Raw genomic sequence first — 24,317 nt, 5'->3', positions numbered from 1 at the left:
CAGAAAAATGGTTCAGGATGATCACCACAAGGAATGGGTCAGCAATCAGAAATCTTTGACCCCATAAAACCTGATTTACAAAAAGAAAAAAAAGTGAGTACTGCAGCATAAATACAGCATAACACTGAATTTCTAAAAATCATTAACTGGAATATGAATATGGGAATATGAATAGAATAGACCCTGCACAGAATGATTAGTAAAAAACAGTAATAACAATTAAATTGTAGCTTCACAGAAATAATGTTTCAGAAGTGGTTTCCCATTACTATGTTTGTGCAGAATATAGCTTTTATGAGTTTATGGGAAGTGGTTTTAGGTTAAAGTTTGTAGTCACAAGGACATAGGCGTGGCTATTAGCTGTGGCAGATTATACTCTGATTATGAAGCAATAAATTTAGACGAAGCAACTGTACTTGTTCTTCTGTGACCAAGTGTGTGTATCTTCATTCGACCTCTTAATAGGAAGGATTCAGAATGAAAAGGCGTGATGCATCCCAGAAAAAGGGCTCAGGACAATCACCACAAGGAATGGGTCAGCAATCAGAATCTTTGATTTACAAAAAGAAAAAAAGGTGAGTACTTCAGCATAAATACAGCGTTAGCACTGCATTTCTGAAAATCATTAACTGGATGAAGACCAGTACTGCACATATGGACTTTGTTCTACCTGAAGCCTTCAGCTTGAGACAGATTTGCATAAAAGAAGCTCTCTGTAAATTCAATAAAAGGAGCTCTCTGTAAATTCAATGTGAATAAAACCATATTAGGAAGACATTTTTTTCCTAATCAGTACTTAAACTGTGCTTCTGCCATCAAATAGGGTTTAGAGGTAAGGAACCCAGGGATAAACTGGTCTTTTGAGAGCAGCGTGTATATACAGTATACTCTCCAATTTCCCGTACATGCAAGTGCTATTTCACTAGCACTTAAAAGTAAGTTTGCCTTTTAGATTATATTTTATTGTTATGTTGTAGCTTGCAGTAAACTAAGTAGTAGTAGTTTATTTTCATTTTTTAATTGCATAATTATTCTACCTTCCTTTCATATTAAATTAACTTTCTGCTTAGACATATGCATTTTCTCTGCAGTTCTACCGTAAGACCAATGCTTATGTCAGTGACCCTTGGCCTAGTAATCTATTTCACTAGGACATAGCCTTACTTACTGCTTAGCTGATTTTTTTGCCTTAATTCCAGCAATAACTAGGACAGAAAGTAAGTTCACCTCAACTCTATATTATTGGTTTCCCCCTCACAATCACTGTTTAGGATTAGGAAGCTGTGTGGGCCTGATTAGATGTACCCAGCCCTGCCTACAGTATTTTTGTCCATTTGGACATACAAAAGCTTTACCAGACCTGACCCACGTTTATCTATCCATCCCATACCTGCACTGCTCTATGGGCACCAGACCCACTGCAGGACTGTATTCTGTGTCTACCCTGTGGTAGGTAGCCCAAAGTTTAGGAGGCTGGCAATACACTCACCAATATTATTGTACGAAACCTCGTTTTGTACCATATTTGGTGCGTGTATGGTGGCTTGACGAGACGACCGATATCACAAAGGCTGCGGATATCGGTCGTCTTGTCAATCAGGCAGGTTAAGGCGCCCAAGCAAAATCTACATTTAGGGCTGAATCAGCAGGTGGATGTAGAATTTCTATTTGTTTTTTAAGTACTAAATCTACCCTCTGGCACTGCACACACAAACACAGTGCACATATACATGTCCAGGTTATATCAACCAATGAATGGAAAGAGATACGTCTTTTACTATCATGTTTTCCTTCTAGTTAAATTATGTGTAATTCCTGTGATCTCTGAGGGATAGTTATGTGTTGGTTGACCTACAACCCATAGGATCCGCAGGGTTTGCCCTCATGTCAGGTGGGTTAGGGTTGAAATTTGGGAGACCACTGCAGGTTTGGTTTTATTGTAGGTCAAAATGGGGAAGTGCATACTTCCTCTGCTCCTTAAGTTTCCCTGTCTTGTAACCTAGGGCAACCAGAGAAGTAGCATACAAAGTGGAAAGAAGTGTGTACAGGTTGGGTGTGGGTCCTGCAATGGCAACATTTTGCAGGTTAGGGTCGGGTGCTGGTTGTTCCTGACCCACACATCATCACTACTGAGGGAGCACACAGACCCTCACAAAATGGTGGCTCAATGAAGGCAAATTATGTAAAAAAAAAAAAGGAGATAGGTACTGATAACTATATATCAGTTAGATACAATTCTTTAATAGGTCACTAATTATGATATAAATTATCTTAGTTAAGTATTTATTCTGAAAGTATATTTTTTCTTGCAATAATACCAAAAGGGCATAAAAAAGAACCAGTTATAAAAGACCAGTAGCAGATTGTCTTTTAATAGCAATGCATACAACATCCTAAAGTTAATTTTGTGTTGAACTAGCACCATAACTTGAAATCTGATTAGCCTTTGTCTATGACTGGGCCTTACACTGTTATACAATCCATTGCTATCATATCCACTTCTACTCTTGCCTAATACAATTTCATACCTCCCAACATTTGAAAAATGAAAAGAGGGACAAAAAGTTTTGGCACGTGCAGCGCGGCAATTTTTGACCACACCCACTTTTGTGGCCACGCCCACTTTTGTGGTCACGCCCCAATTACCACACCCCATTTTTTTAAAAAATACTCCTTTTATATAGATGAAATGGTGGGATCAGACGCAAATGTGCTATACCCTCATACTGTATTACCTAAGGAAAACAATATAGCAACTCCTACATTAAAATACAAATATAGAGAGAAGGCAGTCAGTTATAAGTGAGTTATAGCTATGTACCAGTTTTGCCCCCCATACACAGTACCCCCATACACAGGTGCCCCCCATACACAGGTGCCCCCCCATACACAGGAGCCCCGCCACACACAGTGTCCCCTATACACAGTAGCCCCCCATACACAGTAGCCCCCCATACACAGTGCCCCCCATACACAGTAGCCCCCCCATACACAGAGCCCCTATACATAGTGCCCCCTATACAGAGTAGCCCCCCCATACACAGTGCCCCCTATACACAGTAGCCCCCCATACACAGTGCCCCCTTTACACAGTAGCCCCCCATACACATTACCCCCCATACACATTACCCCCCATACACATTACCCCCCACAGTAGCTCCTCCTTCGTCTGCGGCTCCTCTCCTTATGCGGCTCCTTGTGCGGTGGCGACAGGCCCTTTTATATGGTTGCGCCCGTGCGTAATGACGTCACACGTACCCACAGGCGCAACCTTATAAAAGGGCCTGTCGCGCTGTATAAGGAGCCGCATAACGAGTAAAGCCGCTGGGGAAGTCTGAATGTCCGGCTCCAGCCAGTGCATCCCGCTGTGCTGGATAGTTCAATGAATGTCCCGCAATGCGGGACATTCATGGAACTATCCGGGACAACGGGATGCGCCATGAAAAGCGGGACAGTTGGGGTGCATGTGTCTGCTATATTTTATGAATGAGCAATACCTCTTCCCCTTCATGCTGTGCTCTGCCAGAGATTCCCAGGAGTGAGAGATATATGTTAGGGGTGGAAAGGTGAAACTGCCCAGCACACAAATAAAAGCAGCAGCCTCTTCTGCCTGATAAAAGACAGAGCCCCCTCCGCTGAAAGCACTTCCTGTTCCCATTTCCCTCATCCCCCCCAAATCCCCGTTTTAATACAAAACTGCTACTTGTCAGAGGACAGCCACATCCCAGTTTTGAAAAAGATTCCCACATTTTACTTGAAGCGCCCACACTTTAGACTTGGAATCATGCACCGAGTTACGCTTTCAAATGACGTTAGGTCACATGATCCTCGCTGGCTCAATCACTTCCCCTCAGAGGGAGCGGTACTAGTTGTAACAGATAGTCCCTAAGGTGGGCGGTACAGGGTTGCCGATACTGATGGTTTTGCTTTGGCGATGGCTCTGCTGTCAACATTGAATTATCCATTGGCCACTGTGTTCGCTGGGGAGGGTGAGGTTCGCCTACGGAGGAAGCAACTAGGGCTTCCCCACCATCAGGGGGGTGGGAGTGAAAGCAGAAACACGGGGTAAGTAGGTTTCTGGATTGAGGACTCCTGTCTCCTAAGAAGTTAACCATACCTCCCAACCGTCCCGCTTTCAGTGGGACAGTCCCGATATTTATGGCACTTCCCGCTGTCCCGGATTCACTGTTAGATGTCCCGCTTTTCAGCTTTGCCATTTAATTGATTGCTGTGCCTGCTCTGCTCTGGGGAATAAAGCCCCGCCCCCTTAACTCTTCAATCTCCCCTGCTACACTCAAGCTCACAGCCTTACCTTGATGTTTAATTGTCCTGGGAGGAGCATTTGTGACAGGCAAGGGTTAACTATTGGCATTGGCTGCATTCCTCTCCTGCTCAGTGGGTCAGGGGCTGAGGGTGCCTCTGTCTTTTATCAGGCAGAAGAGGCTGCTGCTTTTATTTGTGTGCTGGGCAGTTTCACCTTTCCACCCCTAACATATATCTCTCACTCCTGGGAATCTCTGGCAGAGCACAGCATGCAGGGGAAGTATCGCTCATTCATAAAATATAGCAGACACATACACCCCAACTGTCCCGCTTTTCGCGGGACTGTCCCGCTTTTCATGGCGCATCCCACTGTCCCGGATAGTTCCATGAATGTCCCGCATTGTGGGACATTCATTGAACTATCCAGCACAGCAGGATGCGCTGGCTGGAGCCGGACGTTCAGACTTCCCCAGCGGCTTTACTCGTTATGCGGCTCCTTATACAGCGCGACAGGCCCTTTTATAAGGTTGCGTCTGTGGGTGCGTGTGACGTCATTACGCACGGGCGCAACTATATAAAAGGGCCTGTCGCCACCGCACAAGGAGCCGCATAAGGAGAGGAGCCGCAGACGAAGGAGGAGCTACTGTGGGGGGTAATGTGTATGGGGGGTAATGTGTATGGGGGGTAATGTGTATGGGGGGCTACTGTGTAAAGGGGGCACTGTGTATGGGGGGCTACTGTGTATAGGGGGCACTGTGTATGGGGGGGCTACTGTGTATAGGGGGCACTATGTATAGGGGGCACTGTGTATGGGGGGGGTACTGTGTATGGGGGGCTACTGTGTATGGGGGGCTACTGTGTATAGGGGACACTGTGTGTGGCGGGGCTCCTGTGTATGGGGGGCTCCTGTGTATGGGGGGGCTCCTGTGTATGGGGGTACTGTGTATGGGGGGCAAAACTGGTACATAGTTATAACTCACTTATAACTGACTGCCTTTTCTCTATATTTGTATTTTAATGTAGGAGTTGCTATATTGTTTTCCTTAGGTAGTACAGTATGAGGGTATAGCACATTTGCGTCTTATCCCGCCATTTCATATATATATAAAAGGAGTATTTTTTTTAAAAATGGGGTAACTTTTTGTCCCTCTTTTCAAATGTTGGGAGGTATGGTTAAACCAGTGGGTTTTCATACTACTCGAGTTCAAGGCTACACACTTTTTGCTTGTTAGCAACGTTAGGGGAACACAACACTCTAGTAAAACTTTCATGGTTCTAGTAATGTATGGACCGTGATTGGCTTTAAGTTTTACTTAGAGTTGAAAGTTTTACTTAGGGGTATATGTATCATGCTGTATAAAAAGTGAAGTAAAACCTCACCAGTGATGTTGCTCATAGCAGCCAATGAGATGCTTTGCTTTGGTTTTTCTAAGGCTAATGCCAGACGAGGCATAGGGCGTATATTTTTGGCAAGCGGAATAAGGCTTGCCTAAAATACCACCATACGCCTCCTACTTGTGCCTGCCCCGGAATGAATGGAATACACTCGGGTGCAGGCACATGTAGCTGAAATACGCATCTCTCTCGTTTTTATGTGTATTTTGGCTACATGTGCCTGCACCTGAGCATATTCCATTCATTCCGGTGCAGGCACAAGTAGGAGGCGTAGGGCGGTATTTTAGGCAAGCCTTTTTCCGCTTGCCGAAAATATACGCCGTACGCCTCATCTGGCATTAGCCTAACTGTTGAAATCTGATTGCTGATTGGTTGCCCTGGGCAACATCACCAGTAATGCTTCACTACGCTTTTTACACAGCATGATAAATATACCCCTTATTAGAGTGTTGTGTACCCCTAACGTTTTTTTCTCTCCATGCCACCAAAAAGTTTTACCTACATATTATCCACTGAAAAAAAGTTTCAGAATAAACTTTGTTAAAAGAATGTGTGTCACTTTGTACTGATGGCTCAGTTTGTAGGTTGGCTTGCACATAAGCATAACTGGCACTGAAGGCTCAGTGTGGTTGACTGCAATGCAGTTATTTTTAATTTCTCCGAAACACAGCACTCACCCATAGCACCCAATAGTTTTATTTGTACAATAGTGTTCATGCTGTACAGCAGGGGGAATGGGTTATTAAACACCGACAAACGTCAACCACCAAGCCCTGCCCTAACATAAGTCTTCATTTAATATCACTTTTCCCTTTCAAAAAATGAATACATGTTGAAACATAATACCCAGCCATTAGATGCATTCTGTAGCACTCTTTGGTGATAAAATGGAAGTAACAAAATGACCCCTGAAAACAACTTAACTCTTATACTAAAAGTTTGGCAATTTTTGTAATTTTGGGTCTGCAGAAAGAAAAGTGAAAGTAATTGACTGCCCCACCTCTGTCTGAGCCATAGAGGCAAGGCAGGCAATATATGATCAACAGCAGAGGCATGGGTTTTTTTAACAGGCATGGATGTTTTAATTTGCAAAGGACTTTAACAGCTTTTTATGTGTGTTTGACCGATGCCATTGAAGATGCACACTAAAGTTGCATAGAACCTTTAAAACAGAGTAGGGAATGTCCTAAGAAGGAGTTGACAAAACCTTTTAAGTGATATGATTGGGGTCTTTAGAGAGGTGCTGTATTTTCTGAATTACATGGGCCTGCCTGGGCATTAGTTGCTGTTATGTTTAGCAGCATTTCTCAATCATTAATCCCAGATATTAAAATTTATAACATTTCTCTAAATTGGGTTGTTACTTAATTTGAAAATTATGCAACTTTAAAAACTACATTAGAGTTGGAGTTAGCTGCAATATTTGCTACATATATAGTCACCTATTGCAACTAATCAAAAGGTAGCATTTTCTGTCCCCCTGTTTAAAGGAGACATATAGAATAAATGAAAAAAAACTATATTCTTCTATGCAGTTATGAATAATATATGGTGCTGGTTTCAATTTGGTCTAAAAAGTAATACTATCTGTAAAAATGGCCCCTTTATCGGTGCTCCCTATAGATCCTCTCAGGTCTCTGACTGTGTTTCAAATAAGGGGTGGGCGTATCCTAATGGTCCTTGCCAGAAGCAAAGTAGGGGAGTAGCCAATCACAGCCCTGCAGTCACACAAGCAAAGGCAGGGTTGGGATCCCAGTTAGCAGCACCGTATTTGTCTTCCGGGCACCCCAAGGCCCCCCGTTGGTTGGAAAGGTCCCCATTACACTGTATGAGAGCATAATTTTTAAATCTTGTTGCAGTGGGGTGGCATGCCTCCTCTAAATTTGTGCCGCCCTAGGCCCGGGCCTGCCAGTCAGGTAAGCCTAGATTCTGGTTGGTTCCTATCCTATAGTGCAGTGTGCTGAGTGCTGCCAACTCCCCCTGCACAACCTGGGAAAGGAGACAGCAGCAAGTGGAATGCATGGGCAGGACTAGTTTTTGGAGATATTTGCAATAAATCAGCACAAAACACTACTTTTAAAAGCACATTCCTTCTATATATAGATGAGTACAATTCATTGGCACCATATTGTTTTTCACACAATATGTCCCCTTTAATAGTAAACATCTGATTAGTTACTATGCATTACTGTACCTGAGTAAACTTTGTGCCTTTTACTATAAACAATCATTTGTTAGTTAGGGGATGGTTCACCTTCAAGATAACTTTTAGTATATTGTAGAATGGCCTATTCCTAGCAACTTTGCAGTTTGTCTTCATTATTTATTAATTATAGTTTTTGAATTATTTGTCTTCTTTGTCTACATCTTTCCAGCTTTCACATGGGGGTCACTGATCCTGGCAGCCAATAAACTTTCTCTTTGAGGCTACAGTTGCATTTTTATTGTTACTTTTTATTCCTTATCTTTTTATTTAGTCCCTCTTCTATTCATATTCCAGTCTCTCATTCACACCACTGCCTGGTTGCTAAGGTAAACAAGATACTATGTAACAGTGTCAGACATGACTGCCTAAAGACAATAAAGAAATGACATAGCCACAGATGCAGCAGCCTAGTGCACACTGAGCATGTTTTCTATAAAGAGACAGGACTGAGCAAGGTCAGAATGGAACAGAATTATGGGAAAAAAGTAAGAAAGTATGGATCTTTACTGTAATGTGGCTGCATGTCAAAAAATTTCAACCTTATGGAGGTAACACCCTTTATTCATATAAAATAAAATGATCTACAGAACTTAATCAGTTGTCTTGTTTTAGTAAATGACAAATCCTACACAACCTCAGCTACTGAACTCTTTGAAATTAATTTTGGCTTCACTGTGGAAGATTTTGTAGGATGAACTTTCCTACACTGCATCTGGGATGTTTGATGTAACTTCCAGTTCCTTATGATTCCCTGGTAGATGTCAGTATAAGGCAGTTATTTTCTCACTGGACAAATAGTTTTTTTTACTGAAATTAGAACTTCCATAATGCAGGCACCGAATACTTATTTAGCATTTTATTTTGTTCAAATGTTAAACATAGGGCTCCCTCTGTATTCCGCGCCAGATCTTTAGTCTGGTGCAAGGTGGAGAGGGCATAACTGTGGTTATGGTTCTAGACCTACATAAATGAGAGTTCTTTGTATGATTTCTTGCAGGTCTTCCTTACGCTGGGCCTTTTACCTGAAAACAAGTGTTGTTGTGCTACTTTGCATCTACATAAGTGTACCATTCATCATTCGACTTTTCCCTGCTTTGCTGGCCAAGGTAGTTTATTTAAACATATGTAAGTATTGCTTCTACATGCATATACAGGTATAGGACCCATTATCCAGAATGCTCGGGGCCAAGGGTATTCTGGATAAGGGGTCTTTCCGTAATTTGGATCTCAATACCTTAAGTCTACTAGAAAATCAATAAAACATTAATTAAACCCAATAGGATTGTTTTGCATCCAATAAGGATTATTTATATCTTAGTTGGGATCAATTACAAGGTACTGTTTTATTTCTACATAGAAAAAGGAAATCAGTTTTAAAATTCTGAATTATTTGATTAGAATGGAGTCTATGGGAGACTGGCTTTCTGGATAACGGGTTTCCAGATAAGGGGTCCGATATCTGTAATATTGCTTTTAACATTAATGATGCATGCAAATGCAACAGATTTAAATCAGTGCTAAAAACAAATATATTGTATATCTTTATGTATGTATGTATATCTTTATTTATAAAGCGCTACTTATGTACACAGAGCTGTACAGTAGAATATTGTAAATATACTCTGATCAGTTATTTTTCTATTGATTTTTATATAACTAGAAGAGGGTCTAGAAAGGGTCACTGTATTTCTTTTCATAAACATGCATCTTAGGTTCCCCCCACTTCTTGTCTGTGTTTCTCTATTATTCCCATCTACTTCTTTTAACCCAGGGTATCAAGAAATGTATAAATTCTAGCAAAGGAAAAAAGAATATCAATAGATGGCCATTTTCCTTAAAATAAAACTTAAGCTTTTGTTGTTTAGCTGATTTGGCTTAAAGGAACAGTAACACCAAAAAATTAAAGTGTATAAAAGTAACTAAAATATAATGTGCTGCTGCCCTGCACTGGTAAAGTTGTGTTTTTACTTCAGAAAGTCTACTATAATTTATATAAATAAGCTGCTGTGTAGCCATGGGGGCAGCCATTCAAAGGAGAAAAGGCACAGGCACATAGCAGATAACAGATAAAACACTATTGTATTCTACAGAACTTATCTGTTATATGCTATGTAACCTGTGCCTTTTCTCCTTTTTTCCAGCTTGAATGGCTACACAGCAGCTTATTATATAAATTATAGTAGTGTTACTGTAACAAACACACCAGTTTTACAAGTGCAGGGCAACAGTGCATTATATTTTTATTACTTTAAAGCTCTTTCATTTTTTGGTGTTACTGTTCCTTTAACTTACACATAAAAAGGGGAACTGACCAATCCATGTTCCCCTTTTAATGGTAATTTAGTCTGTGCAAGTGCATGCATTTTTAAATACAGAGGTTTTAAGTTACAAGGTTATGATCACAAAATTGCTTAGGTGTTTGTATGTTTGTAGTAAATAAAGATCAGTTGCATTTCAGTTGTACAGGTATAGGACCCATTATCCAGAATGCTCGGGACCAAGGGTATTCCGGATAAGGGGTCTTTCCGTAATTTGGATCTCAATACCTTAAGTCTACTAAAAAATCAATAAAACATTAATTAAACCCAATAGGATTGTTTTGCATCCAATAAGGATTAATTATATCTTAATTGGGATCAATTACAAGGTTCTGTTTTATTTCTACATAGAAAAAGGAAATCAGTTTTAAAATTCTGAATTATTTGATTAAAATGGAGTCTATGGGAGACAGGCATTCCGTAATTCGGAGCTTTCTGGATAACGGGTTTCCGGATAAGGGGTCCGATACCTGTACTTTACTTATATTTTACTTAGCCTTAGATTGCTCCCATAACCCCTTTTGTATTAAGGATCTGAAGTGATTTAAATACATCTTTCTTTACTTGTTTATGATAAAACGATTGTTGTGCATGACCACCCTACTCACAAGATAAATGTATACTCATTATGCCATTTCATTAATTTTCCTTGTGCTTTCAGTAAAAGTTCCATTTTCTGTGGATCTCAGAAACCCAAAATTAATACTAAACCACACAACAAACTTCTACCTCACAACTGAAGATGGAGTTACTATTGGTGTTTGGTGAGTTAGACTGGAATCTAGTTTAGCATTCAGAAAAAATTGGATTTACTGAGTACATTTTTCCAAGCAGTATGATAATGCATAAGAAGCTGACATACCAGTAGAACAAGTATAGACATCTTAGTATGATCTCACAACATGCAGCTTCAACTTAATATTGCCATAGAACTGATGTGTTATTTACAGAGGGGTTCTTATCATTATTTACTTTAAGCCTACAGTGGAGCTTACAATCTAATGTCCCTACTACTTTCTCACACTCATTCTCACTAGGGTTGTCTTCATAAGAAAAGATTTAACCTACCAATATTCTTAGTACCCAAAGGAAACCCTTATAGGAGAAGGAAAGTCATTTTGGCATTTTACTGGCAAAAGATTCACCACATTAGTGCCACCAAGAACAATATATTTATTCTGAAGAAAGCATTGCCATACCTGAGTAAAGTGCCCTAGAAGCTTTCTCTGTTTGCTTAAGACAGCAACTGCCATTTTAAATAGCTTCCTGTTTGCAGTCTAGCGGTTATAGCTCACACATTCCTAAGGGAGGGGGGAGGGAGTCCTTAGTATTCTTTTAGGAGGGGGGGGGGGCAGGAGAGGGGAGAGCCACAGGAATTAAGGATTTTTCTGAGAGAGGAAGGCAGACACCCAAACAACATGTTTACAAAAAAGAAGACAAGAAATCCTGTGTTTCTTTTATTAGAGGACTCAGTGCAGCGTTTCTGTGAATGCGTATGGCTGTATTTACATAGACCTTTCTGATAAAGCTTACTTAGTTTTACTTTTCCTTCTCCTTTAATGATACACATTTTGTATCCATCATCTTATACAGAGAGACTCATCATTAGAATTATTATTATTATTATTATTATTATTATAATCCTCTCTATAGTATGGACCTATTCTGCAGCACTTTACAGAGATTATATACATTTTGTATCAGCCCCTGCCCCAGTGCACTTTACAATATAAGCAATCTAAAGTTGCTATCATTATCACATACACTTGGACCAATTTTATGAGAAGCCTAGATTTTTGCCGTGCATGGAGAATTTTTCAGGCTTTATGTGTTTTTATTAATCAGGACTTAATGTGCTGAATAAACTTGCATGCTTATTCCTCTATCTCTCAGCCTGTATATATTTGTTAATACATGTTCTTGGCCATTTAGGCATACTCTTCCAGTCAGCCGATGGGAAGAGGCAAAGCACAAAGACCAGGCCTGGTATGAAGAAGCACTATCAGATGTTAATCCAGTAATCATTTATCTTCATGGAAATGGGGGAACAAGGTGAATAAAATGTCCTGCAGTTAACTGGCCATGGCCAAGATAAGTAGGATACTATTTACTATATAATTTTATTAACTGCCTTAAGGATATATTGACACTGGCTAAAAAAGTACTGCCTGATGCTTATAAATATTATTAGATCACCTCTATGCGGGGGCTGCCATATTTGTGCTGCTGTAATCCGTTAAAAATTATATAACTGACAGATTAAGAAGGGACATTTAACTAAGAGAGTAGCCATTTAACTAACTTTAGCAAAGTTACTGCTGTACTACCCTAGGGGGCTGATTTACTAAGACACGAATTCCGACCGAATTGGAAAAATTCCGATTGGAAAACGAACATTTTGCGACTTTTTCGTATTTTTTGCGATTTTTTCGGCGCCTTTACGACTTTTCGGAAATTATCGCGACTTTTTCGTTACCAATACGATTTGCGCGAAAAAACGTGAGTTTTTCGTAGCCATTCCGAAAGTTGCGATTTTTTCGTAGCGTTAAAACTTGCGCGAAAAGTTGCGCTTTTTTCGTAGCGTTAAAACTTAAAAGGCGAGACGTTTTGCGCAAGTTTTAACACTACGAAAAAATCGCAACTTTTTGCGCAAGTTTTACCGCTACGAAAAAATCGCAACTTTCGGAATGGCTACGAAAAACTTGCGTTTTTCCGCAAAAATCGTATTGGTAACGAAAAAGTCGCGATAATTTTCCGAAAAAATCGCAAAATACCGATCATTACGAAAAAAACGCAATCGGGCGCATTCGGCCCGTTCGTGAGTAAGTAAATGGGCCCCTAGGTATTGCAAACAATATGTAACAGCACCGCTCTTTTTTTTAAATAAAATGCCTTTATTGCTCTTAGTAGAGCTAGGCGGTATGACCAAAAATTTATATCACGGTATTTTTCAAAATTATATCGGTGTCACGGTATTTTACGGTATTTTTTTTTTTCATGCATGATTAGGTGCTAACCCCATTTTCTAATAAATTAGAGAATAATTACTGCAGTATTGAAAATCAGAGTCAGGCAAGCGAAGGATCGGCAACAGAAAGTCATAAGGTAAATCAGGCTTAGTTTCCCAGGCAAGGCCGCAGACAACATAGCACAGGAGGAGGTGTTTGATAGCTTTAAATACCCCCCACGCATGCGCAGAACCGGTGCCGTCAGCGCGTCACGGACGTGCACGCTTTGACATGTACGTGCGCTTTGACGCACGCGTACCTGGCCGCGCGTGCGCAGCATCCCGCGGACAATGGGACACGCGCGCACGCAAGGAGGAACGCAAGACCGGGTCGCACGGGTGAGTACCCTGACACCCCGGTATTGCGGTATCTGAAAAATGAATATAGTTTTAAAAAAAAAAACACCGGTATTCGGTATTAAACGGTATATCGCCCAGCCCTAGTTCCTAGGGCATTACAGCAACTTTTACACTTTGTTACAGGACATAACAGGCTTTGCCTTTTATCAAGCTTGGTATACTATACTACACTAGTTATTTTAATTAGCACACCTGCTTATATTGTAAATTTATGTTGGCATACAACTTTTTTAATATGGAAATGTAAGAATTGTCAAAACTTTTAGTATGTCAGATGATTAACAAATGGAACCTGTACAAAAACAAGACTGGGCAAGGATAATAGGTATCTGGCACAGTAAATGAAATGTGGGTGACCCATTCATACTGTCATTTTAGAAAGAAATATAAGCTAGACTTTGTTATAATTTTTTACACAATGGGAGGGTACTAGTTTTCCCTGTTATAATAAGAAGCTCTCATTTTTATTTCCTTCAGGGCAGTGGATCACAGAGTGCAACTGGTGAAGGTAAGTACTATGTCCTTTAAACATCTACTGACTTGGAGAACAACTGCATACTATTTTTTAAACACTGACTGCAAAGATATAAAGAGTTGATATTGCCTAGTAAAGAAACATGGTTTTTGTTATGTGTTATTGTAATTATTTACTTACATAGTGCCAACAAATTTCACAGCAATTTACAGAGATTAAACATCCTGTCTCTGTCACATTCACACATGCGCTTTGCTAATTTTTATCAGTCAATTAACCTGCCTGTAAGTTTTTGGAGTGTGTTAAGCTGGCCATACACGTGGCGATCTGACGATGTTTCACACCATTCAGGGCTGAATCGGCAGGTAAGGAGGTATAAACAATAGGATTTCTACCTCCTTCTGCCGATTCAGCGCTGAAGGGAGGTTTTGGTCAGGCGCCTTCTATGGCGCCCAATCAAAATTTTCAAACTGGTCCGATCAGCGAGTCGGCCGATATCAGCAGCTTCCTGCGATATCGGTCGACTCGCCGACATACCATACACGCACTGAATATCGTACAAAACGAGGTTTCGTACGATATTATCAGTGCGTGTATGGCCACCTTTAGAAAGCCAGAACCTGGAGCATTGTGAACATAGAACTATCTTGCATAGAAATTCTTTGCAAGATAGTGTCCTAGCTGGGATTGACTCAGTTACTCCAGGGCTGCAAGGCACAGTGCTAACTACTGCGTAAAAGGCTCTTCTGCCTATATGAATTAGTATCAGCATTAACTTATGTCTGTGTATCCTTAGCCAGAATGTTGTATATGCTATATAGTTATGTGAAAACTAGACATTTTTATTATATGAGGCTTTGTGTATTAGTCTGAGGCAAAAATATCTGGCTACCACTGGAAACCAAATTTTGTACAATTTTTGTTGCCCTGATGATCCAGACTGATATCCATATGTATGGTACATATCCCAAACAAGGAAGTTAAAAGGAGCCCTAGAACTTGTCACTGTAGACTGCAATTCCTTAGCACCTTCACTCAGCACCTTCACTCAGCCCATATGTGTAAAAAAAAAATCTCACTGGATTTGGGTTTGTGTATTTATTTGTGTGGAGAGACCAGTGACTGGGTGTTATAGCTGGGGCACACTATGTAGGCATTCGAAACTTAGTTGATATAGTCAGCCTTTTTTTTAATCAGTTTCTAATTTCTTTCAACACCCTTTATAGGTTCTCAGTGCAGCTGGGTTCCATGTACTGTCCCTTGACTACAGAGGTATAAAATACTATAAAACTTATTTAGTTCTTTTACATCTCACTTGCATCAAAAAAAACTGTTGCTTTGTATCTTAATAAGGGTATGCTGATTCTACGGGAGAACCCACTGAGAATGGAATAACCACTGATTCAGTATATTTGTATGAATGGGTAAAAGCTCGCTCAAGAGGAACTCCTGTATGTATCTGGGGGCATTCTCTAGGTTCTGGGTAAGTTCTGGATAACAAATAGAATTTTCAAAGGGAAATATTAATGTTGGTGAAGTATCATGTATTTGGTGAAACTTAATTGTGTGCTATCCAATGAATTGCTGAATGGATTTAATAAATGTTCTTTTATTCTCATAATTCTTCTTTGAAGCAGATTCTCTAACTATTTTAATGCAGCTATAGACACCAAATCACTGTAAAATAATGTCCATACATCATGCACTAATTTGCAAGGTTAAGACTACCATGTTGCATGGTGCTCAGTGATCTATCACAAAAGGACCATGTACTTAACACTAGTGATGAGCGAATCTGTCCCGATTCACAAAACCCTGCAAAAATTTGCAAAGCGCGTAGATTTTTTTGTTGCGCTGCAAATTTTTCCGGCATGAATTTTTGTGCCCATTTCCCAAAACAATCTACCAATGGTGAAACACTGAAATTCGCCGCAAATCCATGCCTGCCTAAAAATTTTGCTTATCACTACTAAACGCCTATATTACCAGGTTATTTGCATAGTTGATGTTGCATCAGTTGAACTGCTAGTAATTGAAGGTGTGTCACACAGGGGGCTCCATAAGTACATGGTATCGCTGGTTAAAAAATGTAGAGTAGTGTAGTAATGTTGGACATAATCTTGCACTGCTTCAGGTCTTTTGTGAGATCACAGTTGATGCCGAATATGAATCACCTTCAATTTGCGAATGCAAATTTACTCTATGTACGCAATATCAGAGAAGTGGATCTTTAGGGTACTGGCATACCAGAAGATTAGTTGCCCATGATAAATCTTTGCTACTGCAAAGCACAGCATATGTTTTCCCACCAGTGATTTACACTATTGCCAGTTGGAAAGCATTTGCAGGTTATTTATTGTAAGTGACTAATCTTCCAGTGTGCCAGTACCCTAAAGATCCACTTCTCTAAGATCAACTACATGGAGCATTCGCAATTGAAGGCGATTATTATGTTCTCATTAATGTTCTCCATTCACTTGCCCCACCCTGTGCATTTTTATCCTATGCTACTCTCTGAACTGCCTTCTCTTCCATATTGATTATGTGCCATCTTTTCACTACTTGCCAGAAGCTGACTCAAGCTTTATTGCAAACACTAGGAAAAAGCAAACAACTCTCCATCTCAACCTTTCTGTCACATTTATTATTACATTTTTTCTACTATAATAATCAAAACTCACAGCTGGTCTCGTTTTTAGGCTAATGGCACACAAAGCTGTTCTCTGCTTTCATACAAACTGGTGTAGAAAAGGCCAATCTGCTCCCATCTGCCCAGTGATGTAAGTGCATGGACAGACGTGACAAGGCAAACACATGGTGGAGCATGTCAGTGCACTTACACCATTTTCCGGATGGAAGTGAAACGTAGAGGGAGAAACAGCCTCGTATGGCATTAGCCTTACCTTCTTTCTGACCCACCATGTTTGCCCTGGTTATACACAATTTAAAGGACTCCTTGTGAGTATTGTATATGTTGGTGGCCTGGTTCAAAACTGCCATGGGCTAGGTTATTGGCCCATCCATCACATGCCTCCAGGGATTATAAAACCAATCACTTGAAAAGCAGTATGTGTGTGACTGAAGAGAAACTTTAACCTCCTCTTCATGCATTTTGGATGTAACGGTTAAAAAGCCTGCTTCCTGGCATATAACTGCTTATATCCTTATAACATCATACACTTCCCATATTCTCCACTGGTGTTTGATTGTAATATAAACAATCATAGACAGGATAGTCTCATACTAGCTGAGGATGAAAAAAGCACAATTCAATAAAAAAACACTTTGTTCTTGGGTGATAACTGGTCAGTCCTTCATCCACATGTTTCTCTACACTCATTTGAAAAAGGGAGTTGTTCCCAAAACATGTTGTGAGATACAACAATAAAGTTTTTTGAGCTTTAGTCTTGTGTATATCTAGTAGGGCTAAGGGCCCTCACACATTGCGTAGGGTCCGCTTCTTTTGGCCTGCGTTTTGTTGGCAGACAGAAAGTAGTGGATACACTCTCATCTGCAGCTCTGTGTAGCTGCACGGATAGGCACAGTGTTGGCCTAAGGGCAGCAACACAGAGTAGAGTTGAGGCGGAAAATGCATGCTTTGGGGATTTTTGGGCTGAACTGGCTCTGTGCCTGTCCATGCAGCTACACAGAGCTGCCGATGTGAGTGGATCTGCTTCTCTCTTCCTGCCTAGAACAGACAGGCTGAGAGAAGTACATCCTACAAAATTTGTGACTTTAGTCTAAACCAGGGGTCCTCAACCTTTTTTTACCTGTGAGCAACATTTAAATGTAAAAAAAATTTGAGGAGCAATGCTAGCATGATAAAAGTTCCTAGGGGGTGACTGATAAAGGCTGTGATTGGCTATATGGTAGCCCAGGATTGACTGACAGCCTACAGGAGGCTCTATTTGGCAGTACACATAAACTTTATGCCTCCAAAACTTGCCACCAAGTCAGAAATTCAAAAATGAACACCTGTTTTGAGGTCACTGGGAGCAACATCAAAGGAGTTGTGACCAACATGTTGGGGATCGCTGGTCTAAACCATCTACCCTAAGGCATCACAAGAGCATGAATAAGGTTGTAGCTAATAAACATATTATGAACCTTACCTTTTTTACTATACATTTAAATTTTGCTAAAAATGTAATGTATTATACAATTTCTCTTTTTAATATAGTGTGGCTACAAATGCAGCTAGAAAGTTACAGGAAATGGGTAAGTAATGAAGACCAAAGTCAAATAGCAGATGTGACATGTGCAGTAAGGAACTAAGCCTTATATTAAATATTAATAGTTAAACAGCTTTATTAACCCCCACAACTATTGCTTTTATTTACATGTTTTAAATGCAATGAAGTGTAATTGTGTGACTTAAACAAATATCTCAATATTTTATTGCATATATTGTTTATATGAATACATATTGTATGCAGTGTAACGCATCTATTGATATGGTGCTGGTGGGTACAGCCAGGCAGAATTAAAGGAAATCAGCTAGCAGTTGCGTTTAGGTGCACTCAAATGCACATCAAATACACAATGTAATGCAAGTGCCCTTAGGGAAAACTAATGATTCAACTTTCATAGGTTATTCAGTTGTAGGCTCCATTATGATTCATTGTAATCATCTGAAATTGCAACTAAGATAAATAAGCGTTCATATACATAAAAAAGCGCTACATATACTGTACATGCCAGTGTATTCCCTATTAATAATTTCCGGGTTAGTCTTATTTAATACTACTGTGCTATGTTTTGCAATTAAACACATAACGGAACCTGGAAGGATCAGTTCTACTGTGTTAGCAGTCTGGTGCCTGACAGCTGCCACTATAGAATTTACAATCTGTCCCAGGTAAGCAGTTAAACCCCTTGGTGCCAAAGTTCCCAGTTGGATCTCCAAACTATTAAGTAACATTAACCTGTTGCCGCCTCGTTGCAGTGGCTTCACACTGTCAATTACATGATGTTTCAGCTGAATAATAGTGTATTTTTTCCCTTGAAAACTGAGAACTGTAAAAGATATATAAACTATACATAACCACATTTATTGTTAAAATTGTTGTGTTAATTGGCCTGGATGGCAGGTACAGTTATATATCCCCATTTCTTAGGTTCTGACCCTTTTAAGAACCACCCCTTTAAGAGACCCAAGATAGGGATATAGCAGTTTAAGAAATTGAGGTGAAAAATTATTTGATGTTTTATTCTTTTTCAGGAAGTGCAGCTGATGTTGTCATATTGGAATCACCCTACACCAACATCCGTGAAGCTGGTGCTTATCATCCCTTTGGGAGTGTAAGTAGTTGGGGCTCACTTTAGCGTTTACTGTTAAGTTCTAACTACAGAGCAACTGATTTGATGATATATATTGTATATGTGTGTATATATATATATATATTTTGCACTATTATAAAAAAAAACTACAATGAATAGATACTATCCAAGATACACCTGAAATCCCAGCTTGAAGATCAAATAGGCATAGTGAGCATAGATTAATTTCTCAATTATTGAAAAATGGCATATTTTTACGTGTCTGTAACATTGTTAGATGATAAGGGAGCCCAGACCAACATTCAGATCTTAAATGGGGGTTGAACTGAAAATCTCTGCATTAGAGTGACATAAGTAGCTTGTGTGGTTTATCTTAACATAAGTGTTGAATTGTGGATACTAAGTCAATTCCGGCATTACCCTTAGTTAATTAAAAGTTCAAAATAACCTTTTCTATTTCATTTGTGTTTTTTGCTAGATCTACCACAACTTTCCAGGATTTGAATACTTCTTCCTAGACACATTTACACTAAACAATATTGTGTTTCCCAGTGATGAAAAGTAAGTATTTAATGTCAGTGAAAGAAGAGTATAGAAGAATAGTGATAATAACAATTTATTTGATCTTTTGACAGTTTTTTAAAATTCATAAGTAATATCTAGTATAAATAAATGTAAAGCAACTGGACTTGTTTGGTAATCATTGAAGACGTTTCACTACTCATCCGAGCAGCTTCTTCAGTTCAACTGACTGGTATGGGAAGTCCTCAGCATGTATACTCTTCCACTAATCCAATCACAATGGCACTATGTAACTCTTCAGAAAGGTGACATCTGAAACTCACAGAGGTGTAAATGCTGTGGAGTTACTTTGAAAGGATTACCAAAGTATCATGCAACTCTTCAAACAGGTGTTACTTGTTAGAGTTGCATGAATGGATGTGTGGAGAGTTCTGAAACTGCCGGGGTACAGATGTTAGAACAGCATTGTATGAAGCAGACAGATGGTGTCGAAGTCCCCCGCCTCTGTTTAGGGATGGTTTCTCCACTTTGACATGAATGGCCTCTTTTACACCTCTTTCAAACCAGCGGTCTTCTTTTTTGGACGTTGCTATTTTCAAAGGAGTGTCCCTTGTCTTTTAGGTGTAGAAATACAGCAGAGTCCTGGCCTGTAGTGTTCGCCCTCCTATGCTGAGCCATTCGCTTGGAGAGCAGTTGCTTTGTCTCACCAATGTAAAGGTCTGTGCACTCCTTGCTACACTGGACTGCGTATACAACATTGCTTTGTTTTTCCTTTGGTGTTGGATCCTTTGCGTGTACGAGTTTTTGTCTCAGTGTGTTGCTAGGTTTGAAAAACACAAGGATGTGGTGTTTGTTTAAATTCTCCTGAGTTTCTCCGACACTCCTGCTACATATGGGATGACTATATTGCGCCTTCTCTCTGCCTCAGGACGGTTATTCCTTTTGGTGTTCCTGTTGGGCTTAGTTGCTCTTGTTTTGACAAAGGCCCAGTCTGGGTAGCCACAAGCTTTCAGTGCTCCTCTGAGATGTTTACATTCCTTGTCCTTGGACTCTGTTTCGGTTGTCACACTTTCCGCCCTGTGGGGTAGAGTTCTAATGACACCCAGTTTGTGTTCCAGTGGATGGTGGGAATCGAACAACAGATATTGATCCTTATGAGTGGGTTTCCTGTATACTTCTGTTTTCAAGATACCCCTCTCTTGAATGGATATCAAACAGTCCAAAAAAGCAAGTTTGTTCTCATGGACATCCTCCCTTGTGAACTTGATGTTGTTGTCCACTGAGTTAATGTGTTCTGAAAAGGCCGCCACTTCGTTGGATCTGATTTTAACCCACGTGTCATCTACATACCTGAACCAGTGACTTGGTGTAGTTCCATTGAATGTGAGTAGGGCCTTCCTTTCCACTTCCTCCATATACAAGTTTGCTACAATGGGCGAAACTGGTGAACCCATTGCACAGCCATGTTTTTGCCTGTAAAATTGGTCCTTGTATTTGAAGTATGTGGTGTTAAGGCACAAATCTAACAATAAACATACTTGGTTCGGACTGAGTTTCGTTCTGCTGCTGAGGGTGTTATCTTTCTGCAGTCGATTTCTTAGAGAGTATATATGGTGAGGACTTCCCATACCAGTCAGTTGAACTGAAGAAGCTGCTCGGATGAGTAGTGAAACGTCTTCAGTGATTACCAAACAAGTCCAGTTGCTTTACATTTACTGTATTTATACTAGATATACCATGACCTGGATGAATGAAAATCTTCATATTCATAAGTAATATTTCTCAAGCCCCTCTATGTACTCCATTATTTACCTTAATGCAGAAGTTAAAGGGGAGATACTGTATACCCCAAGTATAATTAAATCTAAAATTGTTTAAAGTACTTTTCCAAGGACTTTGTAATTTTGCCTTATTTTTATAGATAGTTGATAGATGATATTAGTTTTACACTGCTAATATAGTGAATTTGTAATTTAAGTATCCCATGCTGTTTGGTCTGGCCAAGGGCCAGGCAAAAGCTTATTTTACAGTTGCAGAAAGCATTCCCTGATGCTTTCCTGTTTACTTCTATCACTTCTGTAACGTTAAATGTTAAACTGCTTCAGAAAACCAGTCTGTGCCATTCTGGGGTTGCTTATGTTACACCTTCATGATAATAACTGTAACAACTGCTAATATGAAATCTTAAAAAAAAAAGATAAAATTGCAAACATTTTCAGAGTGTTTACATTAGGTTATATGGTAGGATGTTTGTTCCTTTAGGTGTAGTAGATGTGCAGTACATTTTGTTAGTTCCATAGAAAACTAATGATGTATTTCCCATTGCAGTGTGAAACTATTGACCACACCAATTTTAATTCTGCATGCAGAAGATGATACTGTTGTTCCATCTTTTATGGCCAAAAAGGTATATTGTCATTTGATATTACAAAGTGCATGTTTATCTACCATTGCACCCTAGGCACATGTTCCTGCTGCTCTGTTTTAGATGCAATTGAACACATCTAAAGTGGATAAGTACTTCACCTGATGAAAATGGAAGGTCACTGAAGGGAAAAAGAGAGGTTGTGGCAGAGAACTGTTTAGAGCTCTTTTAATGGGCAGAATACAGCCTTGTTCATTATATACAGGGCTTAGGCTAATGCCAAACAGGGCTGAATCAGCCCTTATGCTGGTATCAGCCTCTCTCTGTGCCTGCACCCAGAGCCATTGCGTTGTCCCGGGTGCAGGCACACAGCAGATTTCATCACCAAAATGAGCTACTGACATTAGCCTTATGCTGAATATACTTTTTGCTTACTGTTTTAATTGTAAAATAAAATTGCTATTAATTTTTTTGCAATTCTTTATTCCACAGCTTCATGACATTGCCTTAAAGTCGCAGAATTCCAAAGATGTCAAGCTAGTTTTATTCCGTGCGGACCTGGGTTATCAACATGAGAATATTTACAAAGATCCCAAACTATCAGAAATTATATGGTAAGTTTGACATTTTGCTTGTACAGAGAAAAAAACTAGTTAGTTTTTTAGTATTCCTAGGTCTGGAAATGAAATGTACAAAGCTACAGTAACCCACAGTGTATTTACACGGGCTAGTTTCAGCTAGTCCCATTATTGTGACCTTCACACAACTGCTGTCCCCAGTGAGTATCAAATGAGAACTGAAAGGCAAAGCTTCATAAAAGAATATCAAACATATCCTTTGATCCATAACTTTTATCCTCCTAATGTTTTAGTGATATTCGGTCATCACTGTGCAGCCTGCACCATTTACTTCCAGTCTCTGCCAAGACACACACTTTCCTGGGCAATTATGTTTACACATACAGGTGTCGGTGCTGGCAAGGGGCCAAGGTCCATACCTTGGCTGCTACACTGCTTAGTTCAAGACTATCCTGTGGGGGGTGAAGGGATAAGTTTGGCACTCCAAAGGCATTCTTGATATTATTTTGGAGGATACTTGTAGTTTTAGTCCAACAACATCTGGAGACCCAGGATTAATAAATAGGAGGATAGGAATCCAAAAACTTCTTTGAATGACATCTTATTTTTAAATGATAAGTAAACCTTTAAAATAAGTGCATGTAAAATTGAGGAGAGATGCTGTACAATGCTATTTGCATTTATTATTTATTTTTTCAAGATTCAAAGATAATAATTATTGTAACTGTTATTTCTTTCTCCAGGGATTTCCTGAATAATATATGAATGTACAGATGGACTAAAGTCTTTGCAAATGTATTGTTCATGTCAATAATAAAATGGTGTTCTTTTTATTGTCTTCCATTATATTTTAAGAATACCAACATGCTAATTGTCCTGTGTCTGTGGCCAAACATCTTTAACCCTTTAAGTGACATTCAGCTTGTCAAATCGAAGGACCCTGGCCCACAAAGTGTTAATTATGAAGAACAATGATAGCATATATATATATATATATACAGATACAGATTCCTCAGATACATTTTGTCCAGATATGCTGCAGTAGAAATGCTGTTTAGATCTTTTGAATAAAAGTATGCAGTATAACCTACAGTACAACTTTGTACTATGCAGTAAAACAACTTTATACAACATTACAACAGTTTAACAACATTTTTACAGTATGAGAACTTTATACAACAGTACATCTTTATTTGAAACATAAGCAACATTTTGGTCCAGTGCAACTGTAGAATATCCTATGGCTTTTGGACTTATATTGTGTATACCTTACACTGGACTGTATCATGTATAAACTGCAAAAAATTTTAATGGATATGAAAGTGGCAGATACATATGTAAAACCATGCTGTATATTATAGCAGTTGAGTGTAGCAAATCTCAATTTTTTTGACTGATAACAGCACATGGGGCATTCCCACATAAAAACTCCTTTTGTCCATATTGAAGACAATTAGAAATACATTATCTGGTTTTGCACCAAAGGCAATTTCATGTAAGCGGTACAGCTCCCTGCCTGCTGTCACCCATAGTCAAGAGATTGCTTAA

At 39.5% G+C, this 24,317-nt stretch overlaps 1 protein-coding gene across 2 annotated transcripts; it reads left to right on the top strand.

Moving 5' to 3' along the window:
• On the top strand, positions 1-23,607 carry abhd12b (abhydrolase domain containing 12B). 2 transcript variants are annotated; one of them, XM_002936585.5, is made up of 14 exons: positions 1-93; positions 466-575; positions 8,862-8,989; positions 10,844-10,946; positions 12,115-12,234; positions 14,027-14,057; positions 15,251-15,296; positions 15,378-15,507; positions 18,205-18,242; positions 19,246-19,325; positions 19,783-19,865; positions 22,155-22,233; positions 22,684-22,805; positions 23,513-23,602. In XM_002936585.5, exons 1-14 carry the CDS (start codon positions 34-36, stop codon positions 23,532-23,534), a joined length of 1,152 nt encoding a protein of 383 aa, XP_002936631.3. In that variant the 5' UTR covers positions 1-33; the 3' UTR covers positions 23,535-23,602. The 2 variants fall into 2 exon arrangements, with proteins under 2 accessions (XP_002936631.3, XP_004917223.2); XM_004917166.3 differs by lacking the exons at positions 1-93; positions 466-575 and adding an exon at positions 3,738-4,065 and having other exon boundaries at positions 23,513-23,607.
• The last annotated feature ends 710 nt before the right edge of the window (positions 23,608-24,317 follow it).

This window comes from Xenopus tropicalis, chromosome 8 (genome assembly GCF_000004195.4).
Source record: "Xenopus tropicalis strain Nigerian chromosome 8, UCB_Xtro_10.0, whole genome shotgun sequence".
Taxonomy (NCBI): domain Eukaryota; kingdom Metazoa; phylum Chordata; class Amphibia; order Anura; family Pipidae; genus Xenopus; species Xenopus tropicalis.
Note: the sequence above shows the minus strand (reverse complement) of the source record. Positions and strands in the feature narration are given on the sequence as shown.